The sequence below is a fragment of the Ochotona curzoniae genome, unplaced genomic scaffold (genome assembly GCF_017591425.1).
Source record: "Ochotona curzoniae isolate NIBS_2020 unplaced genomic scaffold, NIBS_Ocur_1.0 contig_2692, whole genome shotgun sequence".
Lineage (NCBI taxonomy): Eukaryota > Metazoa > Chordata > Mammalia > Lagomorpha > Ochotonidae > Ochotona > Ochotona curzoniae.
The window spans coordinates 14,480,411-14,506,033 of NW_024465556.1; the positions used below are offsets into that span (position 1 = coordinate 14,480,411).

Here is a 25,623-nt window from a genome sequence, read left to right on the forward strand (position 1 = left end):
TGTTAAAGTGTTATTTATTTGAAAGGCAGAGCTACAGAAAGACTTAGACAGAGAAAGAGATCTTGCATCTGCTGTTCACTTCCCAAATGGCCACTACAGCTGGAGCTGGGCCAACTTGAAGCCAGGAGCCAAAAACTTGCCCCAGATCTCTCACATAGGTGTAGGCCCTGGGCACTTTGTCCCAGGCACATCAGCAGGGAGCTGGATCAGAAGTGGAGCAGCCAGGATTCAAACTGGCACCACAGATGGTGGCTTTATCCACCTGCATGACACTGACCTCAAGATTCCTAAAAATTATCCAAAAAAAAGTGGTTTGTCCTTTGAAATACCTCTAAATAAATGCTATCATAGAATCAGAACAACTTAATATGTGTAAATGTAGTCAAGTCATAATGGTCTTACATCACCTATTCTAAATGAGTTTGGCTGTGTTGCTGTACACAGTAAATGTTCTGTTTCTTGGCTGTAATAGGAAAGATGCAAGTTCGAGAAGTAGGACATAATCCCAATACTGCCTTAAAAAGCTTTAACGTTAAAAATGTTACTAGAAATTCCAGCACTAAAAACTGTTTAACCTTTTTAAAGTCTTTAAAGTTTTTAAAAAAAAATTTTTTTGTCTGTTTGAACGGAAGAGTGACAGAGACAGATCAGTCCTGTGGTTCACTTGGCAAAGTGACTACAACAGCCTGAGCCGGGGCCAGCTGAATCCAGGAGCCGGGAACTCCATCTGCATCTCCCACTCAGCATCAGGAACTCCAGTGGTTGAGCTGCGGTCTCCTGCTGTCAGATGCTTTAGCAAGGAGCTGGATTTGAAGTGGAATAGATGGGACTTGAGGTAGCACTCTGCTAGGGGTTTCAGGTATCCCAAGAGTAGCCCAAACCACTGCACCACAATGCCAGCCCTATTCTTTTAACTTACCTAACACATAGGTTCCTCAGCAATAAAATTGGTATCATAATGCCACCTGATGATGTTTGTGTGAGAATCAAGTTAGATAATTCATGTAAAACAAAGTACCCAGCACATGGTGATTATTTGTTCATTTAACTGATATTTTTGAGTATGCTCTGTGTTGAAAACACAAGGAATAGTTACTCATCTTCCATTTATCCTTGCCTTCATGGAATTTACATTTTAGCATACAAGGAAAAATAATTTACGTGAACATCGAGGAGAAACCAGGGGCAGGGAGATAGGGAATGAGGCTTGGAACCCTCCCTGAGGAAGTGGCTGTTGAAGAAATCTGAAGGACATAAGAGAGTTTAAGTGGTGGTTTTCGTTATTGCTAATTGTGCTGTTTTAAAATATTTAACATTATGTTGATATCTCTAGGTTCTTTTTTCCCCTATTTATTTATTTACTTATTTATTTGAAAGGCAGGGTTATAGCTCATCCTCTGGCTCGTTACCCAAAAGCCCACAATACCTGTAGCTGGGTCAGGTGAAAATAGGAGCTTGGAACTCAATCCAGATCTCCTTTGTGGGTGGCAGGGACCGAGGACTTGAGCCCCCACCTGCTATCTTCCGGCATGCACATAAACAGGAAGCTAGACCAGAAGTAGAGTAGCTGAAACTTGAACCAGTCACTGATACAGAATGTGCATGTCCTAAGTGGTTTCTTAACCTTTGTGCCACACTTACACCCTAGAGATGGCTAGTTTTAAATGACACTTAAAAAAAGAAAGTTTTCTTGGGCCTTGCATTAAGGCACGGGTGGCTAAGCTGCTCTCTGCTGCACCAGCATCCCATATAGTACTGGTTCAAGTCCCTGTTGCTCCGTTTCAAATCCAGCTCCCTGCTGATGGGCCTGGGAAAGCAGAGGAAGATGGCATGAACACTTGGGTCCTTGCCACCCGTGTTGGAGACTTGGGGGAAGCTCTTGGCTCCTGACTTCATTCTGCCAGTCCTGACCATTGCAGTCATTTTGGGAGTGGTCCAGGGGATGAAACAGCTGTGACTATGCCTTTCAAATGAATGAATTTTTTTTCCTAAGTTTTTTCATTCATCAGTCTTTAGAAAAGTGTCTTTCTGTTTTTTTAAACCTCTTGCTCAGGTACTTGTTTTGGCTCCAACAAGGGAACTGGCCAACCAAGTAGCCAAAGACTTCAAAGATATAACTAGGAAACTCAGTGTGGCCTGTTTTTATGGTGGAACATCATATCAAAGTCAGAGTGAGTAAACTTACATCAGAGTGGTACAGGGATGTGTTTGCTACTTTAATCTAAAGTCAAAATGTGAAAGTGTATTTGCTTTGTACTTATGGCTGGCATTTTATTTCTTCTGCAGTTAATCATATTCGAAATGGTATTGACATCTTGGTTGGGACACCTGGTCGAATCAAAGACCATCTGCAGAGCGGCCGGTTGGATCTCTCTAAGCTACGCCATGTTGTGCTTGATGAAGTGGATCAAATGTTAGATTTAGGTTTTGCTGAACAAGTTGAAGATATTATCCATGAGTCCTACAAAACTGGTATATCCTAATTCAAAATAAGTGCGTTAGCAGTTCATTTTCAAGTAGCTATTGGATTTTTTCTTTCATAATTTTTAATATATTATCTCCTGGGATTCTAACAACCCTGAAGTTATTTAGTCTCTGAAAAATGAAGCATAACATGCTTTAGCTGATTTCTTAGCTCCCAGTGCTTTCTTCCACGTTTTATTTTTTATATACTCAGTAGATTTACTAACTCGTTCTGTAGATTTCTTTATTCATTATTCCTTCTTAAATTCTCACCTTCCTTCAGGGTTCAGTTTTTTTCATATTGTGTCCATTTTTGAAAGTTGAGAGTTTAATGATTGCAATGAAGTCTGTATGTTAAAAATTTATCCTAAGGTTTGAATTTTTCATGATTTCTTTGAAGCTTGGGGAGACTTTTAAGAGGTGACTACATCATGGAATATTAAGAAAACTTTTGCATTCTTTTTGTTTAAGATTCTGAAGACAATCCTCAGACTTTACTTTTTTCTGCAACTTGCCCACAGTGGGTGTACAAAGTTGCAAAAAAATACATGAAATCCAGATATGAGCAGGTTGACCTTGTTGGAAAAATGACTCAAAAGGCTGCAACTACGGTGGAAGTAAGTAGCTTCATAAAAAAATAGATTTTAGCTTTTAGTTGGTATTTACTTTTCAAATTTGTTGAAGCTATAGTTAAATTTTGAATCCCTTTCAGTCTGGTCTTTTCTGCTTCTCGTCAGTGAGTGTGGATTGAGGAGCCAAGCAGAATAAATAGGGGGAAAAAGCAAGTGGATAGGCAAGTCCTAACCAGAAACATGAAAGCAGCCTTCAAAACAGACTTATAGGATGTAGAATGTGGCAAAGAAGGGATTTGTATTAACTAAAAATAGATAATGCTGATCTAATTTTTTTAAAGTTTAGGCAATAAGCTTAGATCCCTTCCCCCCATAGTCTGAAATAGTTAAAAAAATCAAATCATAACATAATTTAAAGAGGATATAAAATAGATACTTTAAAAAAAATTATTTTCATTGGAAAGGCAGATTCACAGAGAGAAAGACATAGAAAAGAGTGAAAGATTTTCCATCCACTGGTTCACTCCCCAAGTGGCCGCAATGGCCAGAGCTGAGTGGATCTGAAACCAAGAGCCAGGAGCTTCTTTTGGATCTCCCACGTGGATTCAGGGTCCCAAGGCCTTTGTGCCACACCTCCACCCTAGAGATAGCTAGTTTTAAATGTCACTTAAAAAAGTTTTCTGGGGACTGGCGTAAGCAAGGAGCTAGCTAGAAGGAAAGTGGAGCATCTAACAGTTCAAGAGCCAGCTGCTTCACTTCTGATCCATCTCCTGACTTACAGCCTGGAAAGCAGATGAGGATGGCTTAAATCCTCGGGCCCTGCAGCCAGGTGTGAGATCCAGAAGTTTCTGGCTCCTGGCTTTGGATCTGCTCAGCTCTGGCTGTTACAGTCATTTGGAGAGTGGACCATTAGGTGGAAGACCTCTCTCTGTCTTTCTGCTTTCTATAAATCTGTCATTCTAATAACAAATAAATATCTTTAAGGGATAGAAGGTCGGGGCTGATGCCATGGCATAGTAGGTTAGGCCTCCACCTGCATTGGTGTCATTCCATTTGGATGGTAGTTCCAAGGCCCAGCTGCTTTCCTTCTGATCCAGCTCTCTGCTAATGTGTCTGGGAAAGCCATGGAGAATGACCTGTCCTTGCACCACTGTACCCATGTGGGAGACCTGAGTAAAGCTCCTGGCTCCAGCCATTTAGGGAGTAAACCAGGAGATCTCTGTCTCACCTTTCTCTTCAAATAAAAATTAATAAATCTTTTTTAAAGGTATGCATTAAAAATATATATGCTTTATGACTTATTTTCCTGATATAATTTATATTCTTTTTTTTTCTAGATTTATTTCTTATTTTTATTAGAAAGACAGATCAGATTTGTAGAGAAAAGGAGAAACAGGAAGAAAGATCTTTTGCCTGTTGGTTCACTCCCCAAGTGACTGCAATGGCCAGAGCTAAGCTGATCCAGAGCTAGGAGCCAGGAGCCTGTTCCAGGTCTCCCACGTGGGTGCAGGGGCTTTGGGTCATCCTCAACTGCTTTCTCAGGCCACAAGCAGGGAGCTGAATGGGAAGCAGGCATGCCAGGATTAGAACTGGCACCCATATGGATCCTGGCACATTCAAGGCAAGGGTAAGCCCTTGAGCCATCGTGCCAGGCCCACAGTTTACATTCTTATTGTAAAACTTTCACCAGCACAAAATAGATAAAGGTTTCTTTGGCCATTCTGTGCCAACAATGCTCTCTTAAGTTATTATTTGATGTTTATTCCTCCAAAGTATTTCTGAACATTTACTTAAATACCTAAAGAATTCATTTATCATCTATTTATATGTTTCTTAAAATAGTTTAACTCTATTTCCTACCTACAGTTTAGTTTTTATGCCACAGAGCCAGCCCCAAGAGTTTTATTTATTTATTTATTTGAAAGGCAGAATAGACAGAGAAGAGAGAGACCATCTGTTGGCTCACCACCCAAATGGTCACACAGGCCAGAGCTGGGCTGATGTGAAGCAGGAGCCAGGAGCTTCTCCAGATCTCACGCAGATGCAGGGACCCAAGCACTTGTGTCATCTTCCACTGCTTTCCCAGGTGTATTAAAGGAAGCAGAGCAGTTGGAACTTAAACTTGGACCCATATAGGATGGTGGCGCCACATCCTGCTAAGCCATAGCACTGGTCCTGGAGCATTTTCACATGTAGACAGGAGATTAGTGTAAGGGATGTGATGAACACATTACCAGCTCTCACAGTGCTTGTTTCCGTGTATCCATACATTTGTCACCTCTTCTTCAGAGGCAGTGTTAGTCACTGTTCATCCTCAGGTAATTGCATATATTGGTGAAAGGATCAGTAAGATTTTAAAAAAATGTTTCTTTATGGGCCTGGTGCAATGGCTCAGTGGCTGAATACTCACTCGCCTTGCAAGCATTGGGATTCATGTGGTCACTGGTTCATGTGCCAGCTGCTCTACTTTCTATCCAGTTCCCTGCTTGTGGCCAGGAGAGCAGTAGAGGATGGCCCAAGGGCCTGGGGCCCTGCACCCACAGGGGAGATGCAGAAGAGCCTCTTGGCTCCTGGCTTTGTATTGGTTCAGCTCTGGTTGTTGAAGCCACTTGGGGAATGAACCAACAGATGGAAGATCTTTCTCTCTATCTCTCTTTCTGTAAACTTAATCTGCCTTTTCAATACAAGCAAATTAATCTTTAAAATATTTATTTAAAATGCAGAGAGAAAGTGTAATCTCCCATCTGCTGATTTACTCCCCAAATGCCTTCACTGATTTGGAGCCAGAATATTACCTTGTGTCCCCTTTCTTGTGGCCTGTGTTGATTGGAGGTGGCAGTCAGAAGCTGGAGCTAGGAATAGAACTCAGGCCTTTTTTGTTGTCGTTGTTGTTGCTGTTGTTGAAAAAGCTCATTTGTCTTAAAAGTTTCCCACAGTCTCAGTTTTGCTAATTTGCATTCTTGTGGCATTATTTAATATGTTTTGTCATTTTCCTATGAATTGATGGTTATTACATTGTGAGACTTGATCAGATTCAGGTTTTTTTGTTTTTTGATATAAGGAAAAGATAAGACCTTGTTATAAGTGGGATAAGCAATTTTTAGCTTTCGTTGTGTTTTTCTCTACTTCTCAAATATTTTGTAATCAGTACATGTTCTGTTAAAAACAGTTGGGTTAAAATGCACAGATATGAAATGTATATGTACGTTTTATAATTTTCCCCAACATTTTGTGATGAAATTTTTTTTCAGAAAAGATTTATTTAATCTATTTGGTTTTTTAAAAATGTGTTTGAAAGAGTGACAGAGACAGAAATCTTCAGCCACTGGTTCGCTCCCCAAAAGGATGCAACAGCTAGGGCTGGGCCAGGCTGAAGCCCAGATCCAGGAACTTCTTCTGGGTGTCCTTTGTGGGTAGGAGAAGCCATAAGATTTGGGCCATCTTCCACTGCTTTCCCAGGCACATCAAGTAGGGAGCTGGGATGAAAGTGGAGTAACTGGAATTCAAACCAGCACTCATACAGGATGCTGGAGTCTTGTAGCAGCTTAAGCTGCTGCACGATGCTAGTCCTTGTGAAACTTTCCAAACACACGACTTGACTGAAAGAATTTTATGTTCAGCAGCCTTGCCAATCATATAGACTCTATTGTTAATGTTTCAGTGTTTCCTTTATCACATATATAGCTTTCCTTACATCCATATTAATTTTTTATTTTCAGTTGCACAAGTAAAGTATAATCTCTCATAAATGTTTACCATACATGTCTTTAATCAGTGCACAGTATTCAAAATTTTTAAAGTTGAGGTAGAATTTATGTAAGCTAACTATTTTAAAGTTTATAACGCAGTGTCATCTGGTACATTGATGATCTATAGCCATCACTTCTATTTAGTTCAAACCATTCCCATCACTTTGAAAGGAACCTTGCCCTTTAACTATCAAGCAGTTTCTTCTCAACATCTTTTTCTTAGCTGTTGCAACCATCATGTTGCTTCTGTCTGTGGATGCATTTGTTCTGGATATTCATATTAATCTGGTTATATCATTTGAAACTTTTTGTTTATGGTTTTTTTTTAAACTAAAATATTTATTGCTAGTTATTGAACTTTTTTTTTGATTTATTTGTTTTTATTGGAAAGGCAGATATACAGAGAGGAGGAGAGACAGAGAGGAAGATCTTCCGTCCGATGATTCACTCCCCAAGTGAGTGCAACAGCTGATGCTATGCTGATCTGAAGCCAGGATCCAGGAACTTCTTCCAGGTCTCCCACACGGGTGCAGGGTCCCAAGGCTTTGGGCAGTCCTCGACTGCTTTCCCAGGCCACAAGCAGGGAGCTGGATGGGAAGTGGAGCTGCCGGGATTAGAACCAGTGCCCATATGGAATCCCGGCACATTCAAGGCGAGGACTTTAGCCGCTAGGCCACGACGCCGGGCCCTAGTTATTGAACTTCTTAGGATCAACTGGATGTGGCAGTTCCTGGGGTTTAGGCATTGTTCCTTGATGGAATCCATGCCTGAATCTGTGCTGCACGATTTTCAGGTGCCTCGTAAGGCCAGTCACTTTGGTATTGTGTGTTTTAACCTTGGCACTCCAGTTACCCTTCCTCTTGTGCTTGGTGGCAGGGTAGTCGCACTGGCACAGGTGGACTTCTGAAGGTGGTAGACCTTGGAGCCACAGCGTCTTGTTGCAACTTCTCCTGAACGATGACATTCCTTCATCATCTTTCCTGTATAGCAGAGACCAGAAAGTGCTTCTGGTTTCTTGCACTTCCTCAGTAACGTTTTTGAGGTTCATATGATATTTAAAAATTAAATATAGTTTGTGCAACAACATGCAGAATCTTAATAAGTGTTCATTTGCTTGATTTTACTATATTCATACCTGTAAGTCAAATACTAATCAAGATACTGACTGTTTGAATTATCCTAACAAAGTTCCTTCATGCCCTTTTCTGTCAGATTTCACCCTGTCCTCCCGAGATAGCCACCGATGTAATTTCTTCCACTATAGAGTTTTGCTCATTCTGGAACTTCTTAAAAGTGAATTTTGCTATATGTACATTATAAGACTTAATGTACTCAGTGATTTTTAAGTTCATCCACATTGTTTTGTGTTACAGCAGTTACTTTCTCTTAGATACTAAATAGTGTTCTGTTGTTTGAATATTCTATCATCTAATTGTCGTTTTACCAATTGATGAACATTTGTGTATTATTTTTAAATGAGATTGAGGAGTCTGTTTTATTCCCTGAGAAGGTCATGTTTTGGTCAGAAAGAGAAAACATTCAGAAGAAATCTTTTTCAATAGTTTTAACACATTTTTTATATTTTCTTCTTTCAAAGCATTTGGCCATCCAATGCCATTGGTCTCAGAGGCCGGCAGTAATTGGGGATGTCCTTCAAGTGTACAGTGGGTCTGAAGGGAGAGCTATTATTTTTTGTGAGACCAAAAAGAACGTAACTGAAATGGCCATGAATCCGCACATTAAACAGGTAAGTCTCTTCTCATGTTTGCTCTCCTGAGAGTTTGAGGATGAAATCACGGAACAGAAATCATACTGTCTTTGTGGGTCAGACTTAGCATTCTCAGAATTGAGTCTAGCCCAGAAAGACGTGCTGCTAGCCTCTCAGCCTCTTAGGATAGGAAATTTCCTAAAACAGATTTTATTATATATGTTTGAGCTTTTCAACATGGTATCAAACTTCTATCAGTTTTCATCACAAGCTTTCAAAAGGCTTTGAAAATGTGATCTGAAAAATGTAAAGGTTGAAACAAAATGAAATTCTGTGGGTAAAAGTATGGAATAATCTAGAGTTGTGTTATGAAACTAATTGCCAAAAAATTTATTTAATAGAATGGATTGTATTAAATCCATATCTTTTTTCTTTTTAAAAACTCTTTGTAGTAGAAAATTGTAAACATATAAAAGTTAACAGAATAGAGAATGTAATGTGCTTATATGCATTTATCGTCATTTCAATAATTAAAATGTACTTCAAAAAGTTCGTGGAAAATGCCATTGAAAGATGCTCGGGGTAACTGGTGTACAGTTAAGAGACTGCTTGGAACACTTGTTCTCTGAACAGGAGTGACTTTCAGCTTGAATCTCGGCTCTGTTTCTGATTCTACCTTCTTGCTGATACACATCTGGAGGCAACCAGTAATGGCGCAAGTTCCTGGGCCGCCTCATCCTCTGGGGAGACTCAGGTGGAGTGCCGGGCTCCTGGCTTCAGCCTGGCCTAGTGCTGGCTGTGGTGGGTGTTTGAGGAGTGAATCAGCAGTTGAAGAGCTCAGTTTGTCTTAGCTCTTTCAGATGATTAAAGTTCTAAAAAAAAATTTCTTTTTAAAAAGGGTGAGATTATTTTAGTGCAAATTTTGAAAAAATTACCCAAACTTTTTTTCATAATCCATGTTTCTTTTTATTTTTTATTTATTTAAAAGGCAGAGAGAGAGAGAAAGAGATAGAGGGAAATTTTCTGACCTTTGGTTCACTCCATAAAGGCCTACAACAGCCAGTGCTGTTCCAGGTTGAGGAATTAGTATAAAAAAATCAGATACCAGCCTAATTTTCTTTCTTAAAAATAATCTTATTTTTAAATGTCAGTAGCTTTTAGGCCTAGCACAATGATGACTCAATGGCTAAATCCTTACCTTGCAAAGGATCCCATATAGGCATTGGTTCATGCCCTGGCTGCTTCTCTTCCCATCCAGCTCCCTGCTTGTGGCCTGGGAAAGCAGTCGAGGACGGCCCAAAGCCTTGGGACCCTGCACTCACGTGGGAAACCCGGAAGAAGCTCCTGGCTCCTGGCTTTGGATCAGTGCAGCTCTGATGTTTATGGTGACTTAGGGAGTGAACCAGCAGATGAAAGATCTTTCTCGCTATATCTCCTTCTCTATATAAATCTGCCTTTCCAAGAAAAATAAATAATAAATTTAAAAAACCAGTACTTCTACTGGAATATAATTTGGTAATGGCCTTTTTTAGTTTAAGATTTATTTATATTTATTTGAAACAAATATTTTACTTAGAAGGAAAGGTAGAGAAAGCCTTCATCTGCAGATTCACTCCCCTGGCTGGAGTTTCTGACCCAGTCCTGGCTGTTGCAGGCACTTGTGGAGTGAAGCAATAGCTGGAATATTTATTGCTCCTTCCTGTTTTTTGTTACTTTGCCTTTCAAATAATAAGTCCTTGAAAAAATTTTAGAAGTGAAAATTAAAGCAGCATTGGCGCATCATTTTTTGCCTACTAGAGTCACCATCTAGGAGGGGGTAAAGAAGATGAAATAAACCAAGTCCTGAATGTAATTGGTACACTCTTCTTAATAATACAGTTATGAAAATATCAAAAAGTCCATAGCTTTAAAAAGTATTTTGGGGGTGTGGGGTCTGGTACGATAGTCTAGTGGCTAAAGTCCTCACCTTGCATGCTCAAGGATCCCATATGGGTTCCAGTTCGTGTCCCGGCTGCTCCACTTCCCTTCCAGCTCCCTGCTTGTGGTTTGGTAAAGCAGTTGAGGACAGCCTAAAGCCTTGGGACCCTGCACGTGTGTGGGAAACCTGAAAAAAATTCCTGGTTTTGTATCAGCTCAGCTCAGCTCCGGCACTTGGGGAGTGAATCAGCGAATGGAGGTTCTTTCTGTCTCTCTTTGAAATTTGACTTTGCAATAAAAATAAATATATTTTTTAAAAAGGTGTTTGAGAAAAAGTGAGTTATTCCATCCATGACTCACTCCTCCACATACCTGCAATGGCTGAGACTGGACCAGAGCCTGGAGCCAGAAATACATTCCAGATCTCCCACATGGGTGGCAGGAATCCAGTTACTTCCCAGAGTCCTTGGTGGGGGGTTGGAGTCGGGAGCTGGAGCTGGGAACCCAAGTTGGGCAGTCTGATGGCGGACATATGCAATTTACCTGCTAGACTAAATACGTACTCATCATTTCTAACTTAGAAATTTAACTTCCAGATAGATACCCTGATGAAATATGCCAAGACATCTAGTGTTGTTAAGTATGAAATTGTTGATTGTAGCATGGTTTCAGGAGGCAAACATTTGAAGATAACCCCAATGCCTTTAAGTAGGATATTGCTAAAAATCGTGATAGTGTAACCATATGAAGAAACTATTTAGTTTTTAACAGTTGCGTTCTATTAGAAACGATGGCAGATTCTACTTAATTTATAAATTAGATATCAAAAGTGAGCCTAAATAGTGTAATTCCTTATACATAAATTATAGCATATGCTAATTTGTGAGTAATGTGAGAGTGTACATATTTAAGGCAAAATAATTGAGATAAATGTACCAGACTGTGCATGAACTGGTTCTGAGAGGCTGGTATTAGAGAAACAGCTACATTTTATTGTTAAATTTTTTGTATTTGGTTTTTTAGAAGATAATAAATATGCCTTGTTATCAGGAAGTAAATTAAAAAACAATGTACAGACATACCCACTAGATAGTGTTAGTGTATTATCGTTTGCAAGAATGAACTATATACACTTGATTTCTCCCCTCTTTTCAAACAGAATGCCCAGTGTTTACATGGGGACATTGCACAGTCACAGAGAGAGATCACTCTAAAAGGCTTCAGAGAAGGTAGTTTTAAAGTTCTGGTGGCAACTAATGTTGCTGCCCGTGGTCTGGACATTCCTGAGGTTGACCTGGTAATTCAGAGTTCTCCTCCACAGGTAGGAAATGGGATTGTATTTGGTGAAAAATGGTTAACTTTAAAAATTGTTGCTTCTTTCATAGATTGTTGCTGGGGATGTGAAAAATGTCATTTTTTTTCTTGTTCCAAGGCTCTTTTTTCTTAGTGTAGTGTTAAACTGGTCAGAATAAGATGGCTTTTCACATGATTAACTTCATGCTGAAACAGCAACAAAGTCTTACCAGGGAGTTAGAAATTACCCTGGTGTGCTGTGAATAAAAACCTTGAAAAGTACAAGTAACAGGATTGAAATAAAAATTTTATTATTAACAGATTTTGAACAAACATTATCTCTTATTTTTAGGATGTTGAATCCTATATCCATCGCTCTGGACGTACAGGAAGAGCTGGCCGGACAGGAATTTGTATATGTTTTTATCAACCTAGAGAAAGAAGTCAGCTAAGATATGTGGAACAAAAAGCAGTAAGTAGAGTTAAATTATTTCAGTCTTATTATAGATGGTGTCTTAGAAGAGAGCTCATTTTCAGTTCTCACAAGCTTTTCTCAGTGTAAGCTGCATTTGGATGTGAAGCATGTGGAGAGCTAAATTTGTATCAGTTGCAAGACTTTTTTTTTTTAGAACTTTAATACATTTTTTTTTTTAATTAGGATAGAACTTCTCATTTTTTCCTTGTATTCCTCTTGATACTAAAATTAGAAGTGTGCTGTGACTTTAGTAATTCACAGTCGAGCATCGGAGAATGGATGGCTGTGACACTGTTTTGGCGTAATAGTTACGACTGTGTTACATAATGGTACAGTAGCCAATGTGTGTAAGAAACTACGCATTTTCTGTGGTCTAGATTTTTGCAGTTCACATTTTTCAATATTTTTTGCTTTTTAAAAATATGCTACTTTATAAATTGAACTGTGGTAATGAGAAAAAAAATTGAAAATTTTAAACACTTTTTTTTTTAGAGTTAGCTTTGTTTTGAAAGTGAAATTTCATGATTTTAATTAAGGGAATATTGAAAAAAAAATTTCCCTTATTGGAGTTTGTAATTGATAGTTTATTAGAAAAAGAAGATATTTTGTAATCTGCTAGGACTTGGAAATTGTTAAATCCAAGAAATGAAAGTTCAACCAATTATATTAATTTAGGAATTAATTGTGAAGACTTCCATTTTTCTTTAATATAATTCTTTCATTTTCAGGGAATTACTTTTAAACGTGTAGGTGTTCCTTCTACAATGGATTTAGTTAAGTCTAAAAGCATGGATGCCATCAGGTATGCTTTCTGAACTTGCTGAATAATACTTTCTTTGTGTTAGGCTGTTCATCTTTAAGCTCTTCTAGTTCAAGTATCAGAGAATTTTAATCACCAGTTTTACCAGCGACATTTAGTTATATTAAAATATGAAAACATTACTCTTTCTTTTCTCATTCATTCTCTTGTTTTTCCTGTTTTTGTTGTGTCTTGACCAAGACAATTTGTTATTTTTAAACCACAGGTCTCTGGCTTCCGTTTCTTATGCTGCTGTTGATTTTTTCCGACCATCAGCTCAGAGACTGATAGAAGAGAAAGGGGCAGTGGATGCTTTGGCTGCAGCATTAGCCCACATCTCTGGTGCATCAAGCTTTGAACCACGATCTTTGATCACTTCTGATACGGTAGAGTCCTATGAAAGAATTGTATGTGGTTGAGAAAAGATTAAAATGGAATTATTACAGATATTGTATAGTGATTTGCTGAGTGTTGAACTCAGTCCCTTCCATAAAACACTGTTTGCTGTATTAGAAATTGGCTTTCGTTTTTCTCCAGCCCACCAGTAAATGCTTTATTTAAAAAAAAAAAAGCTATTATTTAAAAGGCTCAGCAATAGAAAGGAAGAGACAGAGACACAGAACTCTACAGTGCTCTAGTTCCCTCTCCAAATGGCTGACAGCAGCTTGGAGGCTGCGCAAAGCCAGAAGCCAGGCACTCCATCTGGGTCCCCGACCTGGGTGGCTGGAGCCCAACCGCCTGGGTCAGTTCCAGATGTATTAGCAGGAAGCTGGATTAGAAGTGGATTAGCAGGAAATCTAAGCAGGAACTTCCACATGGGAAGCAGGCATTGTAAGTGGTGTCTTAGTCCATGCAGCACAACATGCACTCCCAGTAAATGTTTGACAGCCACCTGCTCCAAATCTTCAAGCCTATAGAAAAATTGAAATAAGGCAGTGAATAAACATACGTCATCCATCCTAACAACTGGTCATATTCTACATTTGCTTTGTATCTCCAGATTTAATTTTTTCCCCTAAACCATTTGAAGATAGGTTGAAACATTGCAGTATGACCTTTAAATATTTCAGTCAGTACTCATCTCCAAGAATAGGTGTATTCTCCACAATTACAACCATGTAATCTCATCTTTGAAAATTGATTTATGGTTCTATATCATTTAATATCTAGTCCATATTTATATTTGCCTCGTTATTCCAAAAATGTCTATCTGGAAAAAAAAAAAGGACATGTTTTCTTTGCCTAATATTGTGCTAAATGAATCTAAAATAACAGCACCTGTTCTTCATTTTGTAACTCAATATGGAGTCATGCCAAGTGAAAAATGGACTATGTAGCTAATACAGTTGTAGGCAAAGAAAGAACTGCCTGTTTACCTGAAGGGGCTTGTGTTTCTGTGTGTGCATATGTGTGACCAGGCCCGCTAGAGGGTTGGTATCAGATGTGAAAACATACCACCCCACATGTTTGTAAGTAATTCAATGTAGTAATTACTTGCATACAAGCAAGGAGGCACCCATCAACAAAAGGACCCCTGATGTCTGTGTAATGAATGAAAACTAGACTGGTCCTGGGGACCACCATCAAGTAAGAGACCACTTGCAAGTTTTTCAATAGTGAATGGACAGACCGGGAACCTGGGGTAGCCCATTTGTGTGGCAGGAAGGAGGAAGCAAAAGGGGCAGGGCAGCTTTACTGACATGGAAGTTACTTGATGTAGCACAGATGTGTTCAGTTTAGCCAGATGTCATTGCACTGAGGGTGATTTAATTATACTCTCTCTATACATACACTACCCTACCTCCCTGCCCCTCCCTGCCCCTGCCTCCCCTACCCACACACACATTTCTCTTTTGTAAAAATCAGGCCCCAGGTAAGGCTGTATTTGATGATCATGTCTGTTTGGGTTCATGCAGTTCAAAGCTATTTTCTTGTGTGTTTATTTTTTATGATGCTGACTTTTTAAAAATTTTTATTCTTTTAATTGGAAGGTCAGAATTACAGACAGAAGGGGAGATAGGAAGATCTGTGTGCTGGTTCACTCCCTAAGTGGCCACAATGGCTGGGACTGAGCCAATATGAAGCCAGAAGGTTCCTTTAGATCTCCCACACGGGCATGGGGTCCCAAATGATCACTCCCCAAGCAGCTGCAACTGCCGGAGCTGAGCCAGGAACTTCCTCTTGGTCTCTCACGTAGGTGCAGGATCCCAAGGCTTTGGGCCGTCTTCAACTGCATTCCCAGGCCACAAGCAGGGAACTGGAAGGGAAGTGGAGCAGCCAGGATATGAACTAGTGCCAATATGGGATCCTGGATGTACAGGAGAGGATTTAGCTACTAGGCTACTGCTCTGGGCCCAAGATTGACTTTTTTTTAAATTATATAGATAATTTTGGTAATTTTTACATGATTGATTAGGGTATGAAGGTTCAAGGGCTTGAGGAAAGTGGGTAAGACCATTGTTTTCGTATTATCTTTCCTTACTCTATCTGGGGCAAAGGGGAGATAAGGGGAAAAGCCATACCCAGCCTCCCAACCATGCCAGTGTCCCCGATATGGGGCATGCTCCAAGGGTCTTGCTCAAGTGGTTTTAATAGTTCAGCAGTTCTGTATTGCTGCCAGTCTTACACTGTAATCACGATGAAATCTCTCCAGACTCCACTGGCTGACATAGTCCACCTTAGAGTCTCTATTTGCCTGGGTATTCACTGCCAACCCCCTGGCTGGGATAATTGATCAATTTGTTTAGGGCTAAGAAGTATGGAAGAGATAATTCCTGTTACCTTTATCAAGTAAAGTAATCTTCTGGCAGTGATCTGTTTCTTTTTACTTTTCAAATAAATAATAATAATAATAATAATAATAATACACATGATCTAGCTTACTTTTAACTTCTGTTACTGTTAATTTCTGATTTATTTTTCTATATGATACTTATTATTATCGGACATTCTGTGTAGTTGCTAATCTGTTTACTGTCCTCAAACCTACACCCTGTGAGTATGGACTATATTAAATCTTTGTTAGATAAATATGACCCTATATTTTCTTCATATTGATCCTTTTGTTGTCCAGTGACATTTCACAGAATAAGTAAAAAAAAAATTTTTTTTTGAATGGTAGACAGAAAAATCTCTATAGTGTGCTGGCTCACCTTCCAAATGCCACCAACAGCTGCAGCTGTGCCAAGCCAAAGCTGGGCTCCAGGAACTCAGCCTCAGTCTCCTCATGAGCCACTCGGTGCGCCATCATGTGCTGCCTCTCAGGGTACACGGTCGCAGGAAGCTGCAATCAGGAGGAAGGCAGGAACTTGAACCCAGGCATTCTAGCCTGGGATGTGAGCATGGCAAGCAGTATCTTAAATACAGTGTTCAATATCTGCCCCCAGAATATATCTGCTTGTGTAAATAGTGCTTCAAAAAGTTAGAGGTCTCTTAACCTCTTATAATTTGTTTCATTCCAAGGTTACTTTAATTCTTTGAGCATTTTCTTTTGTTGTTTGTTTTTAAATTTATTGATTTTTATTGCAAAATCAGATATACAGAGAGGAGGTGAGACAGAGAGGATGATCTTCCATCCGACTCCCCAAGTAGCAGCCAGTATAGCTGGAGCTGAGCCAACCCGAACCCAGGAGCCCAGTGCCTCTTCTGAGTCTCCCAAGCAGGTGGAGGGTCCTGAAGTTTTGAGCCATCCTCGATTGCTTTCCTAGGCCACAAGTAGGGAGCTGGATGGGAAGCAGGGTGGCTGGGATTAGAACCGGCGATGGGATCCCAGTGCATTCAAGTGAGGACTTCAGCCACTAGGCCACTGGGCCGGGCCCTGAGCATTTTCTTAATTCTCTGCTACTTGTTTTGTTTCTCCAGTGTGCCAGTTTGTCTTAAGTATAATGGTTAGAATTAAATGTAGTCTTTAAAGTAACGGCTAAAATAGTGGTATTTTAAATCTCTAAACATCAGTCTTTTAAGTATAATTTCAAAGAAATTTTTTTTAGCGGCTGTTTTATAGCATTGGCTCAGTAGGACAGTGGCTATAGCCCTTCATCACTTATTTTTTTCCCAACATAAATGTGACTTTTCTTCCTTAGGGGTTTGTGACCATGACTCTGGAGAGCCCTGAAGAGATACAAGGTGTCAACTGTGCTTGGAAGGAACTTAATAGAAAGCTGAGTAGTAATGCCGTGGCTCAAGTTTCCAGAATGTGCCTTCTAAAAGGAAATATGGTAGGCTTCTCTAGACAATTAAAAATCTTTGGGGACAATTTTGTCTCCCCTTCCCGCTTTTTAAAAAGCCTAATAGGATGGGATGACCAATAGTTTTATCTCTGTTAGTTTGCTTACAGTTATAAATATGGGCTGTTAAATTAAAAAATCTGTGCCTTAGAGCCTGAAGTCGTCCTACTTGGTTTCACTAATACACTCAGGCTATGTTGTCTGAGCTCTGCTTTTATATGTGTAATATGTGTATTGTACGCACTCTCCAGGACTAAGTAACTAATGATTGCAAGAGTGAAGTGGTTCTGTAATTTAAAGAGCACATGCTACTGTTTAAGTGGCTGCTATTGACTGTTAATGAGGGTAATGATATGAATTTAAATAAAAGGGGTTTAATGCCTTTGTAGAAGTTAATGCTCCATAATCTTAGTAACTGATTTCATCTGGTGGTTTGGGGAGATGTTGTATTTTATTTCACTTAATTTACTACATAAAATTCATTCTAGAGTAGAATTTATTAGCTAGCTTGTTGATATTGGTAGTACTTTATCAAAGCTTAATATTACTTACCATGCAAAAAGATTTGAAGCAAGTATTAGACAAATATACGTATTCAGAGAAAAGTAGAGGAGAGAAAAGATTACATTATCTACAGACCAAACCAGTAACTGTGCTTGGATATTATCTAGTCTCCAGTTCCATTGGCAACTGAAACCAAAGAGTGACATCAGTCTTATTTAATAAACATTGCAGCTCCACAGGGGAGAAATTTAAACGAATGTGTCATAAGGATTGTTTTATAAGGGAAATTACAGTGTCTACAAAATTTCTAAAGAATAAATTGTTATTAATTATAGTCAGTTATTAGATACTGTCTTGCTATTTTCCAGATTTAGAAAAATAAATGAAACAACCACTCTGTCAGGCTTTGATCCGTTTTGATCCTTTGAAATCATGGGAGAAATCCAATCATTTTATTAAAACTAATTTATCTGCAAATATTCGTTTGTTAGTAAAAAATTATGCATGTAAATAAAGATGTTTTTATTTTCCTCTTAGGGTGTTTGCTTTGATGTTCCTACAACTGAGTCAGAAAGATTACAGGTATTTTAAAATTTGTGTTTTTAAACTTCGTTTCTCTAAAAAGGGGGGTTTCTTAATATAGATGCCTAATTTACCTTCTAGTTAGAATTTGCTTGTTATAGTTTACTCATAAAATGACAGAATTTTCCTAAGATTGATTTATTTCAATGAGTTAGAGGGAGATAAAGAGAGAGGAGCGGGTATTCCATCTGCTAGTTCACTTCCCATGTGGCTTTATCAGCCACAGCTAACCCCGGCAGTAGCCAGGAGTCAGGATCTTCATTAGATTGTCCCATGTACTTGCCAAGGGCCCAAACACTTGGGCCATCTTCTGCTTTTCTCAGGCCATTAGCAGGAAGCTAGACTGGAAGTGGTGCAGCGCGCACACCATCTGGCACTGCATATGGAATTCCAGTGTTGCATGCAGTGGTTTTACCTACCATGTCACAGTACTGACCACAAAATGATAGAATTTTGCCATGAACCCTCATGTGCCCATCACTGTTGTTCAGCAGTTTACAATTCATGGTCAGTTTTGTTTCATCTCTTGCTTCCATCTGGTTTCCCACTTTTCTGTATTATTCTTAAACAAATCCTAGCATTCTATCATTTGAATCACAAATATTTTCCATACTTAAGGAGCTTAAGAAAAGCCATGTCATAATACCGTAATTTGCGAAAATCATAACTCCTTAATATCATCTAATTTTATGTTTACATTTTCAATATTATCTCCTGAATATCTTTTAATAAAAGATCCATAAGGTCCATAAATTGTAATATTTTTTTAATGGAAAGTTAGATATACAGAGAGGAGGAGAGACAGAGAGAAAGATCTTCCATCTGATGATTCACTCCCCAAGTGAGCGCAACGGCCGATGCTATGCCGATCTGAAGCCAGGATCCAGGAACCTCTTCCAGGTCTCCCACGCAGGTGCAGGGTCCCAAGGCTTTGGGCTGTCCTTGACAGCTTTCTCAGGCCACAAGCAGGGAGCTGGATGGGAATTGGAGCTATTGGGACAAGAACCGTCGACCATATGGGATCCTGGTGCATTCCAGCGGAGGACTTTAGCCACTAGGCCACGCCGCCGGGCCCCATAAATTGTAATTTGATGTTTCTTAAGTCTCTTAATCCATAGGTTCTCTTTCCTTTCTCTTCCTTAAAAAAAAAAAATTGGGATTAGCATTGTGGTGTAGCGTTTAGCATAATGCTTAGGATTCCTGCATCTAATATCAGTGCACCTGGGTGAGTCCTGGCTCTGCTTCTGAGTCCAGATCCCTGCTAATCTATACCCTGGAAGTAGCAGGTGATGGCATAAGTGGTTGAGTCCAGGTCACCTTCACTAGGGGTCTGAATTCAGTTCTCAGGTCTTGGCTTCCACCTCGCCCAGTGTCAGCTGTTGCAGATATTTGGAAAGTGAGCCACTGGTGAGAGATCTCTGTCAGTCTTTTTCAATAAATTAGAAAAAAAAAAAAAGAAGGGGCCCGGTGCGGAGGCGCAGTGGTTAATGTCCTCGCCTTGCACGCCCAGGATCCCATATGGGCGCCGGTTCTAATCCCGGCAGCCCTGTTTCCCTTCCAGCTCCCTGCTTGTGGCCTGGGAAAGCAGCCGAGGACAGCCCAAAGCCTTGGGACCCTGCACCCACGTGGGAGACCTGGAAGAAGTTCCTGGATCCTGGCTTTGGATCGGCATAGCATCGGCCGTTGTGCTCACTTGGGGAGTGAATCATCGGACAGAAGATCTTTCTCTCTGTCTCTCTGTGCACTTCTGACATTTTGGTCACTAATGGTGTGTGTGGATGTTTATCTTTTCCCATCCTTATAAACAAGGTATCTGAATTCAGATTTCCTTGACAACTCACAATCGTAATGAATAGCAGTTAATGCAAGAAGATGTAAATGATTCTTTTATGAGCTACTGATTTGTGTCCTGAGTATTTACCAAATTGTGTTTATTGGTTACGTTATTTAGTGCTTGTAACCTCCATGGTCAGTCAGCTCTGTACTTCTTGGTATTATCTATAATTGTGCTGCTTACTAATGGTCTGTGTGCTGGGAAACCAGATAGTGCTCTCTTGTAGAATGTGTAAACTGGATGAATTTAGAATGTTGAAATGTACCTGGGAGTCTCTACTGGGACTAAAAGTTGGTGAATGAGCTACGAATATGTTTTTGTTTTATTTATTTCTTGGCTTCCATTTTTGTTCCAGACACTTTGGATTCAGTGGGATGGCTTTCTTAGGTGCTAGGTAGCGGCCATGAAAGGATCATCTCCTTTACTCCTTGCTTGCTGATACAGTCTATTTTGCCTTCATGTTCATCCTGTGAATTCTCCCAACAGGCAGAGTGGCATAATTCAGACTGGACACTCTCAGTACCAGCCAAATTACCTGAAATTGAAGAATATTATGATGGAAATACATCTTCTAATTCGAGACAGAGGAGTGGCTGGTCAGGAGGTCGGTCAGGCCGGTCAGGCCGGGCAGGTGGTCGATCTGGCCGGTCAGGACGACAGAGTCGACAGGGAAGTCGGTCAGGGAATCGACAAGATGGTAGAAGACGAAGTGGGAACCGAAATCGATCAAGAAGCGGGGGACACACACGGAATTTTGACTGAGTGTTTGATAATCTATCCATGTGAGCTTATCTATTTTCTGCCTAATCATGTATATTATCCATGAAAAATTAGATCATCACAGTTGAAGTATGTGTCTGCTATTTACAAAGAAGTTGGTCGTATTTTTTTAAAAAGTATTTCACAAGAATGGTTGTAAACAAATCTACTTATCCAGTTATACCTTTGAATAAAAAACTCCTTTTATTGTCTCTTTTTACTATGCATTAAGAATTTTCTAAATGTAATCTTTTAAAATTTCCTAAAACATGGCAGTTCGATTAATTTTACTAAGGTTGCTTCAATTTTGCAAAATGTGTTGTATTTATATTCAGATCATGCCTTCCATTGATCATATGGTAGGAAATATGAAATCTTGGTCTGCATTTATTAAAGGGTGGCAAAGTGGTGCTGTGGTTAATTAGGTATAGCATTTTATTTTAAGATTCATTTAGTTTTACATGAGAGAGATGGGGAGAGAGAAAGAGAGATCCTCTATCCACAGGTTCACTCTCCAAATGGCCACATCAGCCAGGGCTGGCCCAGTGTGAAGCTGAGAGCCTGGAGCTTCTTCCAGGTCTTTTATATGGGTGGCAGGGGCCCTAACTTGGGCCATCATCCATTACTTTCCAGTGCCATTAGCAAGAAGTTAGGTCAGAAGTAAGAAAGCAGAACTTGAACTGGTGCTCATGTAGGATGCCAGTGCTGCAGGCTGAAGATTAGCTTGCTATGTCGCTGTGTTGCCCCCTTTATGTTTCTTTAAGATTTGTTTTTATTAGTCAATCACACAATTTACCAAGCTCCACTATTCATTGGCTTTGAATACTGGCCTGATCTTCCTCTTCTGTCCTGACTTGTCTTCATTTAGGAGATGTCACTTTCCATGAAATACACTCATATAAAACCTAGCTATGCAGTTCCTTGACCACCTTAACTGAAATAACGATTGTCACCAATAAGCCTAGTGCTGTACCCCACATTTTCACATCTTCTGCTACATTGCAGCATTCTTGCAATCTCCAATTTAGAAAGCTCTAACAGGCCTTCAGCCCCTTGCCCCCTTAGATATTCTGTCTCCACCTTAATCCATAGATAGTCTCGATTAGTCCAATCATATTTTGCCAATATTCTAAGTATCTTTACCTTGGCATCCTTTCCTCTCACTCAGGGCAGAACCTGAACCCTGGGTCAGTCACCTGTCTCCCATTTTTATTTCTGCAACAGACTGGTAAATGCTGCTGTAAGAAATCACTTGGTGGCTGTTGCCAGCAGAAGTTCAATCTCTAACCTTTTATCTGAATAGGTGGAAATTCACCTGCAAAGCAATCATAATTTCCTCCTAGAAAATGATAACCCTTCCTCCCATATAAAGCTATAATCTTACGTGCTTATTCCCATCCCTCTGGGTCCCAAAGCGATTTTGCTCAGTGATGTCGTCCTTGTGAAACATCACAGTGTCTTCCCACTTGATTATGAGCATCTGTTCATCATGATTAAGCACATCCTGCTGCCCGTGCCCTCCCCATCACACACGGCAATCCTCACAATCTTCTGTTCTTTCACCTACCTCCACTTCTAGCTTATTTCAATTGATGGCCAGATTTCTGAAAAAGATGTTCATGTTTGTAGTCTCTACCTCTTTATCTCCTTTCTGCTGCATCCTCTGCTAAATGGCTGCTTTTCTTAGTACTCTAGTAATAGGAATCCTCCTTGTGTCAAAACTTACCTTTATGCCAGACCTAATGGTCATTTCAGATTCATCTCTTGGTTCCTCTAAACCTCATAGTTCTTGGCTTCCTGCCCCCTTCTCATCCCTTCTCAGTGAGTCCCTCTTTCTTCTTCCCTATTCTGAGTAGGACACTGACTCCAACTACATAACATGGGATGTTGAGGAAATGAACATCTTGGTAAGAAAGCTCAAAGGATTTATTTTAGGAAGAGTCAGAATTCAGTTAATCTGTGGATGGGGAAAGCTTTTCGATGCCACTTGGAAGGAGGAGAAAGATCTGATCAGCTGTGACTGGGGGAAGAACTTGGCTAACTCATCTGAGTATTCTGGCTCTAGATTTATACGCAAGGTGAAACAGGAACTCCATTCCTACTAAGTTGAAGTGTGGGTACTCGTACTCTTGGCCTATGTAGTGTTCAGGCAGGGGTTCAGAATCTAGTAAAAGATGGACACAGAAACCTAGGTACACAGCATGCCTAGCTGCAATGATTTGCAAGCTCTGGGCAAGAACACCAAGCTCATAAACGGGTGCAGGGATTCAAGAGCGCTTTTAATTTTCAAATCCATTTGAAATGCAGGACGAGAGTAACCAAGAGAGCACTTTGAAATACTGGTTTACTTTCCAAATGCCCACAGCAGCCAAGGCTGGGACAGGCCAAAGCCAGGAGCAAGGAGCTTCACCAAGTCTCCCATGTGAATGCAAGGGCTCAAGTATTTTTGCCATCCTCCGCTGCTTTCCCAGACAACTTAGCAGGAGTTATATTGGAAGTGGAGCATCTGGGACTGGACTCAAGTGGGATGCTGGCACCTTCTGTGGGCAGTGGCTTTACTCTTACACTACAGCACCAGCTAGCCAATGTGTTTCATTCCTTTCAATTCAGGCCTGGTAGAACAGACATCTAAGCAGAACTTCACATTTACTATCACATATATACTTTAAAGTTAATTTTTTTTTTTAAAGATCTAAGGAACACCTTATCTTTTTTATTATTATTATTTTAATTGGAAAGGTGGATATACAGAGAGGAGAGACAGAGAGGAAGATCTTCCGTCAGATGATTCACTTCCCAAGTGAGCGCAACGGCCGATGCTATGCCGATCTGAAGCCAGGAGCCTCTTCCGGGTCTCCCACGCGGGTGCAGGGTCCCAAAGCTTTGGGCCATCCTCAACTGCTTTCCTGGGCCACAGGCAGGGAGCTGGAAGGGAAACAGGGCTGCCGGGATTAGAACCGGCGCCCATATGGGATCCTGGACTTTAACCACTTGCGCCACCGCGCCGGGCCCTTTAAGTTAATTCTATTTGCTAATAAATTTTATGCTTACAACTAAGCTTAGTGTAATAATTTGATCACCTTTGAGCCAAAGGTCCTTCTGTGTCCTTGGAATTTTGGTTTGTGCTTTTTTTGTGTAGATGTATGTTTGCGGGGATAGTACAGGGACTGGCTCAGTGGCTCAATTGTCTTAACCTCCTCTTACAAGCGCTGGCATCCCACATGGGTACCGGTTCATGTCCTGGCTGTTCCACTTCCCATTCAGCTCCTGGCTTGTGACCTGGGAAAGCAGTGGAGGGTGCCCCAGGGTCTTGGGACCTTGCACTAGCATGGGAGTCCCAGAGGAAGCTCCTGGATCCTAGTTTTGGATCCAGCTAAACTCTAGGCATTACGGACATTTGGGAAGTGAACCAGTAGATGAAAGATCTCTCTTTGTCCCTGCTTTTCTTTGTAGAATTGCCTTTTCAATAAAAATAAATTTTTAAAAAACAACGAACATACTTCATAAGCCCTGACAGCAGTTTACCATAGAGCAGTGTTGTAGAATATTCTCTCTCACCTCTGTTTAATAAGCCTGTCTCTGTCTTGCGTGTAGCAGCATCACACAGGTGTGTGGTTTATCGAGCAGAGGCTTGGACTAAGCCTTCCCTTGGTACTGGAATTCTAGATGTTAGCACTTTGTTTGTCCATAGGTTCATTGCATCTATACTTCTGTTCCTCTTGCACCTAACCCCAGGATGACTGAAGCATTTTGCTGCCTGCACATACAGACACAATGTATTTCAAGAGCTTTTCCTCCATCATTGCCATGTTGATGTTTAATAAATACTGAGTTATAGATTACTTAGTATGTGTCAGACAAAAGCCTAAAATTTTAAAGACATAAAGATGGATATATCAAGTTTCCTGGCTCAAGTATATCACAATGTAAGTAGTAATTTACCTAAATGGCTAAAAAAAAAAAAAAAAGATTGAGATTATGAAACATCAAATAGTTTATCTGAAGCTAAAACTTATCATTAAGACTCAGATGAGAACCTAGCGTGATGGCTCAGTGGTTAAATCCTCACCTTGCATGCCCCAACATCCCATTTGGGCACTGGTTCGTGTCCAGGCTGCTCCACTTCCCATCCAGCTCCCTGCTTGTGGTCTGGGAAAGCAGTTGAGGTCGGCCTAAAGCCTTGGGACCCTGCACCAGCGTGGGAGTCCCAGAAGAGGCTCCTGGCTCCTGGTTCCTGGCTTTGGATAAGGCTCAGCTCCGATTGTTGTGACCACTCGGGGAGTGAACCAGTAGTTGGAAAATCTTTCTGTTTCTCCTCTCTGTATATCTGCCTTCCAAATAAATGAATAAATTTTAAAAACTCAGAAATGTGCAGTGAAAACTAATCTAAGAAATAAAATTGTTCCAGCATTTTCCTCTGTCCTAGAATGCAATATTTTGAATTGACTCTCCCAGTGGAGACATAGCTGTGAGCTTTAATAACTGTCATTTGTTGTGCTCAGTATGCCAGACACTGCCACACTCTTCATACACTGTTTAGTTTTCTGTTTATTTTGTTCATGACAAAAGCAGGTCTTCATATATAGCGGTATAAACCACTTTGTAAAATAGCATGATGAACTGTCTCCCACTGTGTTGGACCACCAGTTCTTTAGGAAAAGCTTAACATCGTCATTGATCATCCAATAGATCACTTTCCCCTCATCTTCCAAAAGTCACGCAGTGTCCAAATTATGCATGAG

General features: G+C 40.2%; 1 protein-coding gene across 1 annotated transcript in view; it reads left to right on the top strand.

Annotated features, from left to right (window-relative positions):
• The window catches only part of DDX50 (DExD-box helicase 50), a 34,632-nt gene extending 13,539 nt beyond the window's left edge, over nucleotides 1-21,093 (top strand). The window contains exons 5-15 of the mRNA XM_040975862.1: nucleotides 2,054-2,171; nucleotides 2,287-2,472; nucleotides 2,935-3,080; nucleotides 8,382-8,531; nucleotides 11,569-11,730; nucleotides 12,055-12,174; nucleotides 12,906-12,979; nucleotides 13,203-13,362; nucleotides 17,059-17,193; nucleotides 18,244-18,288; nucleotides 20,609-21,093. Coding sequence (XP_040831796.1) covers nucleotides 2,054-2,171; nucleotides 2,287-2,472; nucleotides 2,935-3,080; nucleotides 8,382-8,531; nucleotides 11,569-11,730; nucleotides 12,055-12,174; nucleotides 12,906-12,979; nucleotides 13,203-13,362; nucleotides 17,059-17,193; nucleotides 18,244-18,288; nucleotides 20,609-20,884 — 1,572 coding nt within the window. The 3' untranslated portion in view covers nucleotides 20,885-21,093. The remainder of the gene's footprint in view (nucleotides 1-2,053; nucleotides 2,172-2,286; nucleotides 2,473-2,934; nucleotides 3,081-8,381; nucleotides 8,532-11,568; nucleotides 11,731-12,054; nucleotides 12,175-12,905; nucleotides 12,980-13,202; nucleotides 13,363-17,058; nucleotides 17,194-18,243; nucleotides 18,289-20,608) is intronic.
• Nucleotides 21,094-25,623: the final 4,530 nt, after the last annotated feature.